Genomic DNA, 19440 nt, shown 5'->3' with positions numbered 1-19440 from the left:
AGAAATAAAGCGTTTTAGTGCAAAACACAAGGCTCGTGAGCATTTTGAACATAGTTTATTCTACATTACACAAAAGTAAATATTAAAAAAAAGTTATTTACATAAGTTTTTTCCAGTCGGCTACATGCTGGAGATGTATGTTTCAGCTTGAAGAGTGCAGGTTGCTAGCTCACGGATATATTTCATAAACTGATATAACTTGGGAAAGCTTTTTGTTTTGCAACTTTTTTTTTTTCTAGAATGTATTCTTATCGGAGTACATTTGGTATATCCACCTGCAAAACAAAGAGATTGTTACTAGACATCCAGGCAGTGGTATTTGGTATTTCACTACAGAAAAATGTTATTTTCTTTAAAAAAATAAAGCTCATTGAATCAAAGTGTATATGTTCTGTATGCAAGCTGTATGTGTTTACTATTTAATTACACGCAGTGACCCCAAGCTAATGGAAAAAAGCGTTAGGCTCTGTTCACACTAGACTTATGGCTTCAGTTTCTGAGATAGATACCAGTGAATGCTGATGGATCCTCTTGACGTTAATGGGGTCTGTCAGGTTTCCGATATTATTGACGCCATTAATATCAATGCAGACAGCATTATTTATGGTGTCAGAAATCCCAGAAAGCCTTGTTGACCTGATAAGTTTATTGTTTTGACGCTTTCTTTTCCAGATTGCTAATCTTAGAGGGAATACTGATTGCAATAACCTTAGTGTGAACAGAGGTAAACAATGAAATCACATTTTCAAACATTTAGTAGAAGCTAAAATTGTATTGCTTGCTATTATGCAGAAAGCTTCTCAGTCCTAGAGATCTATCCTCAATGGATACATGACTTCAGAATTCATTCCAACTGTGGGCACATATAGTTCTCTTCCTTCTATAGAATAATGATGACTGCCTTTAAGTAGAACTGACAATGTTCTCCTAATACATGAATGGGAACCATTTAATGTGTATGTTACAGGCTAAAAGAAAATTGTGGGCATTTTCCTTGCATGTGAACTGTTGAAGTCTAGAGACAGCTGCAATGCCTGTGGCTTAGTGTTCCCTGTTTTAGTAGTCGCAGGCTTAGTTAAATGGAAGATTTCAGTGCTCAACATTCTTTCCAAAACCACAGAATGGTTATCTCAATGTGGAGGTTTTATTCTTTTACAAATTGTATACTTTGTTTTGGACAATAAAATATTGTAAATCTCCCTGATAAAAAACCTTCCAGATCGTAAGGCTCATGCACACATCCGTATTATAGACTTACATTGTACCCCCATCAACCTCCATGTGTTCCTGCTCCTTTTGTTGGCACCTACACTTTTCAAGGTACATTCGCACAGTGACGATCCACAGAAAACATTCACTTGCTCCCGATTTAAAATCCACATTGCAGGTCAGTTTCCATACAGATTCCACAAAGGTTTTTTTTTGCAGATGAGTTTTGGTGAAATGTCATCCACTTTGCTTGAGCCCAATTCACAGCATATTCTCCCCCATGTCGACATGTAACCCACCCTGTTACTATGTTATGCATGTTCTGATTACACATGACCAACAAGTTCTGTGGTACTGTATGTTTAAGAGGTTATACGAATATGTTATACGGACTCATCCAATCATTAAAAGGAGTTTGTCACCAGGTTTCTTTTGCCCATTTGAGAGGAGCATAATGTAGGGATAATGTCTCATTTTAGCGGTGTGTCATATGGACCATCAAACCAGCATGTGGAAAACTGGATTGAGTACAGATCAATGATGCACAGACCAACAGCGGGGCTCGTGACCTGAACTCAACAGCCACATAGGCATGTATAAAGCTATTGAGTTCAGGTTAGGAGAACCCCGGCTGGTCCATGTCCTCAACACAACTAATATAAGGAGTAGTTTCTCCAAATTTAAATGCAAGATGGCATTTTTAATGACTACCGCAGTCTCAGAATTATTTACCCTCTCCATGACAATCATCCTTAGTACTTAAAGGGGTTGTCCACAACTAACAACCTCATGTGAGCCCCAAGATCGTGAGTGCCGACACTGCTGGAACAGCAGCGCCCCCGGAGGTGTTTTTATTTTAACAGGGGAAAACATTTAAATTAAGAAGAGGTTGCCCTAATTGTGGACAACTTTTTTAACAGATCACTGTTATGACCTGCTGCCAACATGATGCTTAACCAGACAGCAGCTTCTGGCAACACTCCTGAGGAATCTTGTCCGATTCCTTATGAAAAATGGATTTCAGTTCACTAATATTCTTGGGTTGTCAAGAAAGTGGTCCAAAAGGTTAAAAGAAAATATCATTGCCTTGCACAGACAAGGAAAAAGATACAAAAAGATGACAAAGGCACTGAATGTTCCTACAGATATACAGACATGGCCGAAAGTGTTGGCACCCTTGAAATTGTACCAGAAAATGAAGTATTTCTCCCAGAAAATTATTGCAATTACACATGTTTTGTAATAAACATGTCTATTTCCTTTGTGTGTATTGGATCAGCACAAAAAACAGAGAGAAAAAGGCAAATCGGACATAATATGCAACTCAGGATAGTCCAGATGGTGGATAAGTAGCCCCAATCAAGTTCCAAACAAATTTCACCCTGTCCTCCAGGCTCCAGCATGCTTGAGCTCCTCAGTGTCTCTGCAGGATGGCAGGCTGGATGGTTGCGTCCAGCTACGATAGATGCGCCATTTCTGGGGCAGCGGAGGGCTGCTGTTTCTGGCCCAATATTCATGGCCCCTTCCTAGGCTATTAGTAGCAGTCCTCAGCTGTCTGCATAGCCTTTGCTAGCTGTTAAAATAGGGGGGCCCCACGTCATTTATTGGGGGGTCCCCCGTTTTAATAGCCAGTAAAGGCTAAGTATTCAGCTATTTTTTATCGGATTGCACTCGTCCGTTTTTCTCGCAGATGAGTATGAACCCTAAAGGTTATAATTGGTACGTCGTATATCCGTGAAAAAAAATGGATACAACATGTGCCTGCAACACAGATGTGTGAATGAAGCCTTATGCTCATTTCTTTGTTGCAGGGAATTTTTTCCTGTTAGGCTGTGTGCACACAATGCGTTTTTAATGCGTTTCCGCAGCGTTTTTGCAGCTGCGGAAACGCTGCGGAAACGCATTAAAAACGCATGGTAGAAGGGCAGCAATGTTCCCCAATGATAATCCGCATGTGCTGTGCCCATGCTGCGGATTTTTCCGCAGCGTTTATGCTGCGCTCAAAAATCCGCAGCATGTCCATTAATTTTGCGGAAACGCGGCATTTTCGCCGCCATTGACTTGCATTAGAACGCGCCAATACTGCAAGACTGCATCTGTACTTGCGTTATTGGCGCGTTCTAATGTGCGGATGGTACCCGGGTGTGGAGGACAGGAGACTTTCCTCCACACCCAGGTACCATTTAAAAAGCTGTAAAAACTAGAGTAAAATAAAAAATAAAGATATATTCACCTTCCGACGGACCCCGGTCTCCTTCCCTCTGCTCGCGTGCAAGACTGAAGGACCTTCGGTGACGTCACAGTCATGTGACCGCAGGCCCTTCAGCGCAGTGTCTTGCGATATCCCGGCAGCCAGGAACAAGCCAGGAACGAACGCGGCAGCACACGTCGGGCCATCGGAGGGTAAGTATAGCTTTATTTTTTTTTTTTAAACATTCTTATACGGTCACACTATATAAATCCATGCCGGTTGCATGGATTTATATAGTGTGACCTAGTTGTCAAGCACTTTCCAGGTGATGCTAAAATCGCTTGGAAAGCGCTAGTCAACCCGCATGCGGAAATGCATGTGAAGAACGCTTCATATCCGCTTGTCCCTGGCAGGAAAAACGCATGTACAATCCGCATGTACAATCCGCATGCACAATCTGCATGCGTTTTTTCTGCCAGGGAGATGCAGAAATGATGCAGAAATTTTCTGCTTCATTTCTGCATCGTGGGCACATAGCCTTAGTGTTATTTTTTACTTTGCACCACCTCTATGTGAGCATCCTACAGCTTCAAAGTGCTGATTAGTGATGTACTGTACACAGGGCCGGCGTCAGCACCCGGCGTACCCGGGCAAGTGCCGGGGCCCTGGAAAATCAGAGGGGCCCACCGCCCACTCACTGCCGGGGCCCTTGCCGCTTCCTCGGCACCTGTTCAGGGACGCAGGCGCTGCTTGATTGCCGGCACTCCCCCCAGACATGGCCGCGCGCTGTCCGGCTGTGTCTGCTAGTAATGACGCGGCAGGGTCGACGGCAGTGCACCTTTAATTGTGCTTGTGTGTCGCCCCTGTCGCGTCATTACTAGCAGACACAGCCGCACAGCGCGCGGCTATGTCTGGGGGAGTGCCGGCAATCAAACACCGTCGGAGCGGAGGTCCTGCACAGATGGGCGGGAGCGGCCCGGACCCGACCGCAAGTGGGCCTCTCTGATGTTCCAGGGCCATGAAGTCTGTGACACGCCGGGGGCCCTGCACTGCCCCATACCTGAGGAGCTGCTGGACAGGACACTGGACCGGGGACAGGTGAGTGAGGCTTCCCCAATCCCCATATTAAAAATATTTGTATTGGGTCTGTGTGAGTGCATGTACAGTGCCTACAAGTAGTGTTCAACCCCCTGCAGATTTAGCTGGTTGACACATGCGGAATTAACTTGGCATTGTGACATTTGTACTGTAGATCAGCCTCGAAGTGGGAAATGCACTGCAGCAAATTTTGGTTTTGTGTTTTTCTTTTTTTTTTTTTTAAAACGTTAAAAGTTAATTCAGAGTGTCATTTATTATTCAACCCCTCAAACCACAAGAATTCTGTTTGGTCCCCCTAAAGTATTAAGAAGCAGTTCAGGCACCAAGAATAATGAGCTTCACATGTGTGGATTAAAGATCTCTTTTGCCAGCCTTTTCTGACTATTTAAGACCCTCCCCAAACTTGTGAACAGCACTCAGACATGGTCAACATGGGAAAGACAAAGGAGCATTCCAAGGCCATCAGAGACAAGATCGTGGAGGGTCACAAGGCTGGCAAGGGGTACAAAACCCTTTCCAAGGAGTTGGGCCTACCTGTCTCCACTGTTGGGAGCATCATCCGTAAGTGGAAGGCTTATGGAACTACTGTTAGCCTTCCACGGCCTGGACAGCCTTTGAAAGTGTCCTCCCGTGCCGAGGCCAGGCTTGTCCGAAGAGTCAAGGCTAACCCAAGGACAACAAGGAAGGAGCTCCGGGAAGATCTCATGGCAGTGGGGACATTGGTTTCAGTCAATACCATAAGTAACGTACTCCACCGCAATGGTCTCCGTTCCAGACGAGCCCGTAAGGTACCTTTACTATCAAAGCGTCATGTCAAGGCTCGTCTACAGTTTGCTCAAGATCACTTGGAGGACTCTGAGACAGACTGGTTCAAGGTTCTACGGTCTGATGAGACCAAGATCGAGATCTTTGGTGCCAACCACACACGTGACGTTTGGAGACTGGATGGCACTGCATACGACCCCAAGAATACCATCCCTACAGTCAAGCATGGTGGTGGCAGCATCATGCTGTGGGGCTGTTTCTCAGCCAAGGGGCCTGGCCATCTGGTCCGCATCCATGGGAAGATGGATAGCACGGCCTACCTGGAGATTTTGGCCAAGAACCTCCGCTCCTCCATCAAGGATCTTAAGATGGGTCGTAATTTCATCTTCCAACAAGACAACGACCCAAAGACCACAGCCAAGAAAACCAAGGTCTGGTTCAAGAGGGAAAAAGTCAAGGTGTTGGAGTGGCCTAGTCAGTCTCCTGACCTTAACCCAATTGAAAACTTGTGGAAGGAGCTCAAGAATAAAGTCCACATGAGACACCCAAATAACCTAGATAACTTGGAGAAGATCTGCATGGAGGAGTGGGCCAAGATAACTCCACAGACCTGTGCCGGCCTGATCAGGTCTTATAAAAGATGTTTATTAGCTGTAATTGCAAACAAGGGTTATTCCTCAAAATATTAAACATAGGGGTTGTATAATAATTGACCCACACTTTTATGTTTAAAATTTAATAAAATTCAACTGAGCAACATAACTTTTTGGTTTGTAAGATTTATGCTTCTGTTCATAAAACCTACTCTCGTTTGCAGTTTGAAGGCTCTAACTTATTTGCATCTTATCAAACCAGCTAAATCTGCAAGGGGTTGAATACTACTTGTAGGCACTGTATGTGAATGTCAGTGTGTATGACTGTGTATATATATTTGTCTGTTTTATATATGTCTTTAAGAATTTGTGTAAAAATGTGTGTATGTCTGTATGTGTACATATCTGTGTACCGTGTGTGCGTGCATATGTCTGCATACCGTGTGTACATATGTCTGCGTACCGTGTGTGCGTGCATATGTCTGCGTACTGTGTGTACATATGTCTGCGTACCGTGTGTGCATGCATATGTCTGCGTACCGTGTGTGCGTGCATATGTCTGCGTACCGTGTGTACATATGTCTGCGTACCGCGTGTGCGTGCATATGTCTGCGTACTGTGTGTACATATGTCTGCGTACCGTGTGTGCATGCATATGTCTGCTTACCGTGTGTACATATGTCTGCGTACCGTGTGTGCGTGCATATGTCTGCGTGCCGTGCGTGCATATATCTGCGTACCGTGTGTACATATGTCTGCGTACCGTGTGTGCGTGCATATGTCTGTGTACCGTGTGTGCGTGCATATGTCTGCGTACCGTGTGTGCGCATGTCTGCATATGTGAAGGATGAGGGGGCAGGCTGGGCCCTGTGTACTATATATATATTTCTCCGCCGTATCTGTGCATCATGAATCGTGGTATGTGTTAAAAGGGCCCACTGAGACTCTTTCGCCCGGGGCCCAGAAAAACCTGGAGCCGGTCCTGACTGTACATCAGTAATTGCCAACCGTGCTCAATTTGTGGTCAGGAATTTTATTTTTCTGTCAGCTTTGGATTTTTGTACCATTTCTTTGTCTCTGTCTTGTGGGCGCTGAGCACTTATCATTGACGCACATCATTGATTGGCATCTGTGCTATCTTTGTTCCAGGATTTATTTATTTTTTTATAATTTATTCACATCAACTAAGTGTGCACAACTTGCCATTGCTTGCTGTGATCTGATTAGAGTTTAAAGTGGCACTCCTCCCATGAAAGTTTTTATCCTCTTAATATATTGCAATCATCATATTATATAGCACCTTGTACTTAGAATTGCTCATTTTGCCTTTCTACCCAGATAATTCTCCTCTTTTCTCTGCTCTATGTAGAAACAGGAAGTCAAATGTCCCTGCATTTATCATCCCCCTCTTCAACTCCTGATACAGCTGTTCCCTCCTCCCCCAGCCAGGGAATTTTGCAGTGATGACTCATGAGTCATGCAGGGAAGAGACCTCCTGTTTCTACATTGAGCTTAGAAGGGTTCAGCTAGTCAGTTTTTAATCATGTGATGTCATAGACCTAATGGAAAACAGAAGAATTATGTGGGTAGAAGAACAACATGAGCAATTGTAAGTACACAGTGCTGTATAACATGATGACTGCAATATGTTAAGAGGATAAGAATTTTGATGGGAGTGCTTCGGATCAGAGTCCATGTTAAAATTTTGTTGCAGGATTTTTTTTTATTGTGTATATATATATATAATTTAGATTAAAAAATATGATTAGCTACAGTGACAGCATAATCTGTAGTAAAAAAAAATACTGTAGTAATTAGTGTATACTACAGTATTTTTACTGATACATAGAATTACAATTACATTGTTGATTTTAACAATGGATTAATATAGCATAGTTCTTATTGAAGAAGTGAGTGCCAGCTTTCTGCTTGGATTTGTACAACAGTTTTTTAACAATAATATATAGAAGTACAGTTAGCGTCAGTTCGTTGCAGGCATTCAGTATTGCGTTTACTGATGATCCCAAAGTAAATGTTATATTTTATTACATTTTTCTATTCTCCTTTTTTATTTTTTTCTCTATTTATATGTTTTCATTTCTATAATCTGTCCTTTTTTATTCTTATATTTTTCAATTCAATTCTATTCTTTTCGTTTTCTTTTTTTCTTCTCTTTTCTTATATTTTAATCTTTTCTTATATTCTAATCTAATCAAGTACGCACTAAACACACCCTATAATAAAGTTTGGTTACACAAAAAAAAAAAAAAAAAATCAAAATAAAGTTTGGTTACATGAAAAACACTATAGACGCACACAGCTCGCCCATGTCAAATAAAATGGCTCAATCATTCCAATGGCTGTATTCAGCTGAGGACTCATACACATTTCTTGGCTTCAACACAGAAGAGGGAGGGGATGCCCCATTACTCTACTTTTTCCTCTTAGTCCTTTAGTGAAATTGAATTCATAAGATGCCCCAGAGCTACAGGACAGTGATCACCTGAGGACCACCTCTCATTCCTTCCGAAGGTTATGAGCCTCCGATTCCTGATTGTGTGCCTACCCCTGGAATCCAATTTGAAAATGCAGAAATTGACTATTTCATATTCTTATTTTCTGAGGATTTTATAAATTTATATGTCCACCATTTTTTGCCCAAAACCCCACTTCATCATTTGTGAATTGGACATCCATAGGTACAGTGGAAAAAATGACGTTTTGGTGCCTTGTGCTTCACATGGTGATAATGAAAAAGCTAGAGATTCAGCAATATTGGAGTGTTAATATTTTATACAACACTCCAGTGTTCCGCACAGCTATGACCCGTACATGCTGTGAGGCCATTTTGAAATTTTAGCATAATAAAGATAATGCACAGTGCCCGCCCAGAAACAACTCCCAACTTTAACCGCCTATTCAAAATTAGGCCAATCAATGAGCACTTCAGTAACAAATTAGCCTAAGGCTATGTGCCCACGTTGCGGACCTGAAGCATATTTTTTACGCTTCTCCCTGGCGGGAAAATCGCATGCGGATATTACATGCGGTTTTCCCACCAGGTAGAAGCGTTTGTGAGGTGTCTTTGCATGCATTTCCGCATGCGGGTTATCAAGCACTTCTCCAAGCATCACTTGGAAAAGTGCTTGACAACTTGTTCAGAATGGTAAAAAATAAAAAAATAAAGTTTATACTCACCTTCTGATGCATTCTCTGCCCCGTCCGGAGGCTTGAGCGGCTCACGCTGTTGTGTGCAGGACCTGCGGTGACGTCATTGAGTCATGTGGTGGGTCACATGACTCAATGACGTGGCAGGTCCTTCAGACAACAGCGCGACGGAGGGAAAACATCAGAAGATAAGTATAAACTTTATTCTTTTTTTTACAGGTTCTTTGGTACCCAGGTCTGGATGAGAGTCTCCTCTCATCCAGACTTGGGTACCATCCGCACATTGATTCCGCAGCGCTTCCGCAAAATTAATGAACATGCTGCGGATTTTTGACCGCAACATATACGCTGCGGAAAAATCCGCAGCATGGGCATTGACATTGCGGAATGCCATTGGGGACCATGGGGTGCGGATATACATGCGTTTTTCAAGCGTTTACGCTGCGGAAATTCCGCAGCATATACGCTTGAAAAACGCTACGTGGGCACACAGCCTAAGTCTACATATGCCAAAAGGTAAAAAGGATATCTGCATAGATGAGTTCCTAATCCGCTTCAAGGGGAGGCTTAAAGGGGTTTTCCTACGAACAAAGTAAATGCTAATCAAAATTTTAAACAATAGATATTTGTATAATAAAATATTCCTGTGTTGAGATAATCTTATAAATGTGCCCCTGCTATGTACTGTGTAATGGCTGTGTGTGACCGTACAGGAACATGGTCTGATCATACCACAGCTCCAGGAAAAAGAGTATACTGTCATTACAGCATGGCATCATAGCTGATTCTTTCTTTGAGGTAAATCATTGCGGAAAAACAGATAGTGAAATGTTTTGCATCGCAAAAAGAATCAGCTGTGATCCCGTGCTGTCCTGTCTGTATACTCTTTTGCTTCCTTCCCTGCCCAGGAGATGTGGTATGATCAGACCATGTCCCTGTACGGTCAGACACAGCCATTCCCCAGTAAACAGCAGGGGCACATTTATAAAATTATCTCAGCACAAGAACAATTTTTTAACACATCAAATTGTGGAACTTATTATTAATCAAAGATCTATTGATAAAAATGTACTTTATTCGTGGAAAACCCCTTTAAATTCCAACAATACCGGTCCAGTCAGAGGGCACCGTAAGGAATTCAAATGTAGAAACATTGTAGAAGTACCTCAGGATACACCCATAAAATTAATGTTTATGAAGGTTGGGACACTCAGATTGAACCTCTGAATGCCCTCTTGTCCTGGGAGTAAGTGGTAAAATTGTGTGGGAATTGATGCACCCACTGTTGGCCAAGGGTTACCACCTCTATGTGTATAAATTCGACACCAGCATCCCACTCACCAAGTCCCTCGCAGCCTGAGCTAGCACGACATGCAGTACTGTGCTCAAAAACCAGAGAGGCCTCCCTAGGTTGCTAATTGGGGAACTGCTCACAAAGGGCAAAATAAGTGCCCAATGTAATGACAATATGTTGGTGGTCAACTGTAAAGACAACAGGGACGTACTTATCTTGACCACAATACATTGACAGCACCGCCAACCCTGTACAAGGTACCTCTACAAAGACCCCTAAACAAGAATGCATTTTGGGGTACAATAAGAACATGTGTGGAGTTAAACCTTTAATGTACCATGCCAAAAAAAGTGTTGTAAAAAAGCTGGTTGCTTAAGTGCGATCATGATGTGGAGGCCAGACTTGCATAGTGCTTCAGTTTTAGGAGGTAATAATCAAGGCCCTAATCTTTGTATATCAGGAAGTTGGGGGCTACAGTACTAGTTCCTAGTGCTCCTGGAACTGAAGTTGCCTGTATTGTAACAAGGCATACATTTCCCTGGTGACATCACCTAAACTGAAAGGAGACAAAGATCACAAAAAAGTGCAGGGTATGTTACAAAAGAGGAATAACAAAGGACACCACTTGGCAATGCAACAACTACCCTAAAAACAAGGCCTATGCCAAAGGGAATGATTCAAAGTATACCAAATGTCCATGGAGTACAAGATTTATTTATGATTTACCCTGTTATTGCACTTCTTCATTATACCTTGATGCACTTTGCACACCTTACATATGCCACCTCATTATAAATTCAAATACCATTAAACCCCTTTCAAATTACTATCTCACTATAACCCTAAATCAGTTCATTGAGAAGTGTAGTTTCCAAAATTGGATCACTTATATTTTTTGCAGTTATGACAATTCAGGTGCTCAGCAAAATGATGCGCTCAAACCACTCCAGGAAAATCTGCCCTCCAAAATTGATCTCCTTCCTTCAGAGCTCTGCAGTGTGCCAAACAGAAGTTTCCGAACACATATGGAGTATTAGTGTTGTAAATAAAAATTGCACAACAAATTTTGGGCTCCATTTTCACCTGTTATTCTTGTTAAAATTTTAAATTTGGGTCTAAAGCAACATTTTTGTGAAAATGAGGTATGTAGTTTAAAGAATAAGATCACTTGTGTGGGAGTTATGCCGTTTTGGCACTTAAGTAGCTCTGCAAATACAACATGGTGCCATAAACCAAATTTTGTGCTCCAAAATTGTACTTCTTCCCTTCCAAGCTCTGCAGTGTGACTGAACAATTATTTCTGACCACATATGAGGTATTGGTGAAATCGTGAGAAATTGAAAAATAAATTATGTTGTCCATTTTCTTCCTGTTATCCTTGTGAAAATGGAAAATTTGGGACCAAAACAATATTTTTGGTCAGAAAGCAATTGTTCATTTTAGTGACCAATTTTATAAAGGTCTGTGAAGCACTTGTGGCTTCAAGATGCACACTACACTACTAGAAGAATTCCTTGAGGAGTGTAGTTTCCAAAATGGGGTTACTTTTTGGGGGTTCTGTTGTTATGGCAATAGCAGTAATTGTGTAAATGCGGCATGGTGCCCGCAGACCATTTCAGCAAAATCCAACCACATATGGGTTATCAGCATACTCAGGAAAATTTGCAAAACAGACTGTGGGGTCCATTTTATCCTATTAAGATTGTGAAAATAAAAAAAATTTGTGCTTAAGCAAAATTTTAGTAAAAAATTTAATTTTTCATTTCTTCCTCCTACTTTGTGTTTTCTGAATGCGATTTTAAATACTTTGATGGGTGCAGTTTTTAAAATTTGTTCTTATTTGGGAGTTCTCTGGTATTGAGAACTCCCAAAGTCACTTCAAAAGTAAAGTGGGCCCTAAAAAAACAAGTTTTCTAAATTTTGTTGAAAGAAATCAAAAATTACTGCAAAACTTTTACCCAGTCTGAGATTCTAAGAAAAAGGCTTTTAAAAAATTATGCTGACGTAAAGTACACTTGTGGTGAATCTTATTTATTATATTGTGCGGAGTCATGATCCGTTTTAAAAGGCCACTGTCAATCAATTAATTCTGCCTAAACCATGGGTAGAATGAATAAGAACCTCACTGAACAAAAAACTCAGGAGCTTTTTTCTTTGAAATGCCAGAAACAAAGTTTAATGTCTGAAACGTAGTTTAAAGATCCAGTTGGGGACCACCGTGTAGTCAGACTATGTGCCCACGATGCAGAAATGCTGCATATTTTTTCCGCTTCTCCCTGGCTGGAAAAACGCATGCGGATTTTACATGCGTTTTTCCTGCCAGGTAGACGCGTTTGTCAAGCGTTTTTACATGCATTTCTGCATGCGGGTTATCAAGCGCTTTTCCAAGCGATTTTAGCATCACTTGGAAAGTGCTTGACAACTTGGTCACACTATATAAATCCATGCAACCGGCATGGATTTATATAGTGTGACCAAGTAATAATTTAAAAAAAGCAATAAGAATGGTAAAAAATAAAGATTATACTTACCTTCCGATGGCCCCCGGTCTCCATAGCGATGCGTCCGGTGTGTTGTATCGGTCGCAGTGGTATGAAGGACCTGCGATGACGTCATTGAGTCACGTGACAGGTCACGCGACCGCCGACGTCAGCTGTCACGTGTCCTCACATCACTGCAAGCCGTACAAGAGACCGGACGCATCGCTGAGGAGGCCGGAGGCCATCAGAAGGTAAGTATAATCTTTATTTTTTATTTTAATTTCTTTTTTTTACAGGTTCTATGGTACCTGGGTCTGGATGAGAGTCTCCTCTTCTCCAGACCCTGGTACCATCCGCACATTGAAATGCTTAATATCCGTGTGTGCAAATGTGCTGACACGGATATTAAGCATTTCAATGCAAGTCAATGGCGGCAATTACGCTGTGTGTCCGCAAAATTAATGGATATGCTGCGTATTTTTTCGCAATGATAATCCACAGCGGAAATTTCGGGGCACGTATTGCCAAGCATTTTTTAAGCGTTTTCGCTGCAGAAATTCCAGGCAAAAACGCTTGAAAAACGCATAGTGGGCACGCAGCCTCAGGCTCCGATTCATTATGCACATCATTTGGGCAGCATTAATCGACTGACAGGTTGCCTTTAAAGGCATAAAAATTCAAAGTTCAAAATTTGCTAATTTTTCAACATTTTTGAAAATATTTGAGATATTTTCATTATTTCATGTATTGACCTAAATGTACCACTAACATAAAGTAAAATTTGTGATGCAAATACAAATAGTCTCAGAATCACTGGGATATCTAGCAGCATTCCAAATTTATGATCACATAAAGTGACACATGTCAGATTTGAAAATCATGCCTGGACAGGAACGTGAAAGTGTCTTCGGGCGGAAGTGGTTAAAGATATTTTTAATGAAAAGAAAGCTACAACTTGTAGCAGTCTTCAGATTACAGCCAGCTGGTGTTAGACAGTCTTTGAAGGATATTCTGACTCAATTAGAATAGATACTTTTCTATATACTGGTGATATGAATGTTGATTTATATGCTTGTTTTTTGGGCCATATATAACCGTCACTTTAAATATATTCAATTCATTCATTTGTTTTAACTCACAGGATGCGGATGCTATGTATACACTTCACCATCTGAAACGTACTGTATATGTATACGTGATTATACATACCTTCTTAAGCTGTCTCATGCTGCTGCCTCGTATAGCTTCCATAAGATCATCATGTGCAGATCTTTGTGGCGTAGATGGTCTAGAATTTTCCTCACCTTTCTTGTCTGAAATTGATCTTAATGAATTTTTAATTTCCTTTAAAATATTATTTTGTTCTTTTTTGCTTTTTTTACCCTTTGTTTTACTGTGTCCATTTTGAATTCTTTTGGCTGATCTTTCATGTTGCTTAATAACTTCAGCTATATTTCTAGTTGGAATCTTTTTTTCTTGAATTATTGGAAGTATTGGAGGAGCAGGGGGTGGTGGTGGTGGTGGTGGTGGTGGTGGAGGGGGTGGTGATGGTGGTGCAGGTATAGTGACAGTAGATTGAACTTTTCTATTGACTTTTGGAGATGACCATGGTGAGCTTTTAGGTGAAGGGTATGGCGAGGACCCTGGAGTTCCTCTCTGCAGAGTCTTGGTCCTTAGGTTAGATGCGGGGTCATAACCGGATTCCTTTTGTTCTTGTATTCTTTTCTGTCTCTGTTTGTCCATATTTCGAGTAAGGATGCTTGTCATAGACATGCGAGGTCCTGGCAGCTCAAAATGATAACCCAGCTTGACAATACTTGTATTGTCTCTTAGTAACTTTACTATTTCCATTTCTACTTGACTTCCCATAATGTGTCTTTGATTGTGAAATCGCAGTTCTGTCAGCACGTTGTTTGCATACTGAAGAGCTCTCATGATGGCTAATATTCCCTTCCCTGTTATAAAATTGGATTCTATATTTAGGCATGTAATACTTCTATTAACCCTCAGCATATTAGCAATAGCTAGTGCCACATTGTCATCAGCATGAGTGTTGGCTAAACTAAATATTTTAACATTAGTGTTGTTTTTCAGAGCTTCTGCAAATGCTACCAAGGTGTCTACTTTTGCATTTTCCATGTTATTTAGGTTGATTTCGAAAGTTTCAGGATCATTGATTTTGATGCTTTCTAGAGCTTCTTCAATGACAGTTGGGTTTGAGAGCCCAAGACTTGTAGATGTCTTATTGTTCATTATTTCATCAGCTTGTCTGTTATATTTGCTGTGATTCGCACTGAAGCCATTGCATGTTGATTTCTCAATAGCAACTCCGTTGCACTTTATTTCTGGTATCTGAGTAGGGATTTTTATAGCTTGGCAATCATTTTCTACATATGCAGCCTCTTCTTTCATGTCTCCCTTTTCACTATCCTCCTTTTCACTTTCTTCTTCCTGTTCCTCTTCTTCAGTCACTACTTCCTCTTCTTCAGTCACGGCTTCCTCTTCTTCTTCCTCTTCTTCTGTATAAACCTCCTCAGAAATCTCACTGTTACTTCCTGTAAAGTCATCTTCTTCACTTCCCTCATCTTCCCCTTCCTTGTAATTCTGAAGGAAAAAGCGTGTCAAGTTAAATGATTAAATGTTTCCTTTGTGTTGTCAGTTTTCATTGTACAGTGCAGATCTAGCCTTATTCTGTTATGCTAGCTTTATGACTTACTGGTAGGTCATATGCCATTTCCCCTTTTTTGAAGCATGCTCAGAAGCTGAGCCTGCATTGTTGCTGGCAGAGGATAGCTGCATTATTCATCCATCATCTGCCTCTAGCTGCAGTGGGTGGAGCCCAGCTCTATCTGCTGCTTTTAACTCCTTAATTGCCACTGTCAATCTTTTATATGGCGTGGCCCAGGGGCATGTCATTCAAAGCACTCATTGGCTCTCCTGTGACGCAATCTTAGGATGCCAATGGGTTGCCATGGCAGCCAGGGGTCTGCTGAAGACCCATATGCCTTCCATTACAGGGCTCTTATGAAGACTAAACTGGAGACTGCGATTTTTACTATGAGCTGCAATATTGTGGTTTTGCAGTATATACCGTCATGTCCAAAAGATTTGAGACTAAAACAAATTTTGCTTTTCACAAAGTTTGCAGCTTCATTGTTTTGAGATCTTTTATTCAGATGCTTCAATGGTTAATGGGGTACAACTATAATAATTTCATAAGTTTGTATACTTTTATTGACAAATACATCAAGTTTATGCAAATTCTCAATATTTACAGTCTTGACCCTTATTTTTCAAGACTTCTGGAACTTGTCCTTTCATGCTGGATATCAGCTTCTGGGCCAAATCCTGACTGAAGGCAACCCATATTGAGTCTTTGCATAAAATTGATATATTTGTCAGTAAAAATTTAAAAAGTAACGAAATGCTTATAATTGTACTTCAGTAGCCATAGAAACATCCGACTCAAGAAGCAAAGTTTGTGAAAACCCAAATTTGTGTCAGTCTCATAACGTTTATGTCTTTTTAAAGCCATCAAGTCCTGACCGACAGTAGGTTTAGCTACTCAAAGTGACAGCATTGTAGAACCCTTTCATGCTGTCATTTCTTCTCATTAGGCCTGCAGTTGTGCTTGACTTGCAGACCTGTATAGGTTCAGAAAATCGCTAATTTTTAAGCTGGTGTGAAACCGTCTATAAATAAGAATTTCAGCTGACTGCTGCTAAGGGCTTATTCACAGGTCAGGATTTGGTCAGTATTTTGCAGCAGTGTTAGTATGTCAAAACCAGGGGTGGAACTTACAGAGAAAAACTACGAGGGTCAGTCAATAAGTAATGTCTCCTATTTTTTTTTTCTCCTTAAATAAGGTAGTTATGTTTAATATTCGAATTTGGCACAATTCCTCAAACCTTCTTCTCCAATCCATAGCAATTGCAACTTCCTGCACCAACAGGTGGCAGGACTGTATCCGTTTGCAAAATGGCTGACATCGATGCTCGTATTAGACAATGTTCTGTGATTGAATTCTTGCATGCAGAAGGTGAAACGCCCATTCGAATTCATGAGAGACTAAAAAATGTGTACGGTGATGCAACAGTGGATGTCAGTACTGTTAAACGATGGGTTCGTCGCTGTAACACAGCTGAAGGGCCATTACCGTTGGCTGACAAAATGCGGAGTGGCAGGCCAGTAACCGCAGTGACTCCAAGCAACATTCAGCGAGTCGATGACATCATTCGTGGTGACCGCCGGGTGACTGCAGATGAATTGTGTGGCATTATCTGCCTCAGGAAAGACAGTGTGATGAAAATTGTTGGACAACTGGGATACAGAAAAGTTTGTGCACGGTGGGTCCCAAGAATGCTTTTTACCATGCTGGAATACATGCCCTTGTTAAACGGTGGACCAAGACTGTGTAAATGGATGGAGATTATATTGAAAAGTGACAAATTAATCGTTAATGTTGTGGTTTTCAACCTATGTAATTGCATTTGAATTTCTTGCCAATTAAAAGGAGAAAAGAAATAGGAGGCATTACTTATTGACTGACCCTCGTATCATTGAAATATTGACACATGTTCTGTATTTTAGAGATATTTCTGGTTATGGCATACAAATAATGATGAAATACTGATGTGTGAATAAGGAAGGCCTAAGAGAGGGAAATCTGTTCATGAATTTTCATGACTCTCATAAAATATCCTCCTCTCTCTTGTTTGCCGCAGAATGGGAGATATATCAACGTGTACGTAGTTTTCTCCCTCTAGAAGCATTTACAAAATTAATTCAATTCTTATCGGAGTCTACATCTTTCAAAAACTACTATACATTTAGAATACTTTTATAGTAATTTTGGATGCAATTAGGCCAACAAGTAATAGAAACAATTTAAAGTGACATTTTATAAAGAAAAAAAAAAGATTATAAAAAGTGATTAACAGAATTTTAGCAGAACATCAATATACACTGCAATAAATACTGACAAACAAGCCGCAGTTTACAATATTTCCTATGAAATCTAAGCTTTTAGAGACTCTACCTATTCATACAGTAAGGGTGAATACGTTTTCTGCAACTGTTTCATTCATCTAAATCAGGCAAATCTATATGCTTCTAAAATAGCCCCATTCAGATGTATAGAATTCATTTTTAGACCCAGAAATTTCTGCAACAAATCTGCTCTATGTGAATATACCCTAGTCTCTGCCACGTCATTGTCCTACAGATCATCTTTTGAAAAAGCATAGTGATCCTACAAGGACCATAATTGTTCCCATTGTTTGTCTATTTCTAAAAGTGGTAAGGCTTAAAATGTGTAGTTACTATTTTCTTTTTTAGCTATTAAAGCGATTAGTATTAGTTTTGGATATTGGGATTTTTCTTTGTTGACAAAATACTGTACACTAAATGTATTCATTGTATGGATTGTCCGCTATAAATGATTAAAAAGCTAAAAAGGAAACCTGTTTTCAAGGACACCCTACAAATGATGACAAATGATGGTAACTGTCATCCAACACATTGTCATCCTCCTGAGGCAGAACCAGAAGTGAGATTATAAGGTGGCTATATATAGAAGCAAAATAATAGCCCCCAATAACTACCATGTTTGGAAAACAATCACATACCAGAGACCAGTGGAGGGCTTTGACTAAGCAGGCGGGAATCCAAGAGACAACTGCAAGCTTTTTATCGGAGCCTTGTCCTTCCTCTTTGTGTAAATTATTACATATGTCCCTATATTTCATTCGATTATTTTAAAAAATTATGTTGTACATAGTATTAGTAGTAATTTGCATCTACTTATAGTATTTATATTGATAACTAAAACTATAAGACTTTATATCATTGAAAGTATGTATACTCATTTTCAGCCATTTTTATTTAACGTTTTAAGATACATACATATATATATAGATACTTATATATCTGTATATCTATCCATCTATACATATACTTTATCAAATAATATTTGTTGAATCCTCAGAACAAAAATATGTAAATGAAAATATATGTAAATGAATGGATTCATGACTCATAGATAGAATATCTTAACATTTTATTTTCTTAGATCAGAAGTTATTAAACAAAATACCATATGAGTATTCAACTAATATTATAATATTATGTGATAAAATATATTTGCCATTTGCAGAGTAAAACATTGATTGTTCCTTTTTACACATATCTAAGGTTAGATGTAAACAGTATATTAACCTACCTCCGAACTTGCGCCAATTTCTCTCTCCATTAACTTTTGGGTTTCTTTCTCCCAGTATGCCATTAGTGCTTCTCTGCTGAAGTTAGCAGTTGGAGATTTCTCGGTTAAGCTTTTTTGCCTCATTCCAACTGGAAGATTGCGGTCTGGTTCAATGTCCTCCAGTTCTCTTTCCAGCTCTTGGAGCTCCTCTGGTGACAGGGAAGCAAGTAGCTCATCTTCATCAATATCTTCATACTTGCTGATCTCTCTCCTGTATCCAAAGGCAGACATGGTCCCCTTGGGTGCTACAGAAAAGGTTCAAACCAGTCAATACGGGGAGCTAAAAAGTATCAAAAGGGAAGATCAAAATAACAGAGCTGTCTGCACTGTCCTTTGTGAGCACCAACTGAGAAAATAGATGGGATGAGGCAGCCTTTAAAGAA

At 40.4% G+C, this 19440-nt stretch overlaps 1 protein-coding gene across 1 annotated transcript; it reads right to left on the bottom strand.

Annotated features, from left to right (window-relative positions):
* Positions 1–38: 38 nt before the first annotated feature.
* Positions 39–19440, bottom strand: LMOD2 (leiomodin 2). Its single transcript, XM_073650718.1, has 3 exons — positions 19019–19440; positions 14008–15402; positions 39–275 (listed from the first exon to the last, which is right to left on the bottom strand). Exons 1-3 carry the CDS (start codon positions 19286–19288, stop codon positions 249–251), a joined length of 1692 nt encoding a protein of 563 aa, XP_073506819.1. The 5' UTR covers positions 19289–19440; the 3' UTR covers positions 39–248.

Source organism: Phyllobates terribilis, unplaced genomic scaffold, assembly GCF_046119375.1.
Source record: "Phyllobates terribilis strain yellow unplaced genomic scaffold, ASM4611937v1 Scaffold_11__3_contigs__length_659146591, whole genome shotgun sequence".
In the NCBI taxonomy this organism is placed as follows: domain Eukaryota; kingdom Metazoa; phylum Chordata; class Amphibia; order Anura; family Dendrobatidae; genus Phyllobates; species Phyllobates terribilis.
The sequence above is the reverse complement of the archived record's forward strand: the minus strand, read 5'-3'. Positions and strand labels throughout refer to the sequence as shown.

Coding starts and splice junctions, on each gene's coding strand:
- LMOD2 (XM_073650718.1), bottom strand. CDS start 19,288: ATGTCTGCCTTTGGATACAGGAGAGAGATCAGCAAGTATGAAGATATT. Junction 15,403..19,018: donor AAATTGGCGCAAGTTCGGAG/GTAGGTTAATAT, acceptor TTTTTCCTTCAG/AATTACAAGGAAGGGGAAGA. Junction 276..14,007: donor GCATGAGACAGCTTAAGAAG/GTATGTATAATC, acceptor TTTGTTTTGCAG/GTGGATATACCAAATGTACT.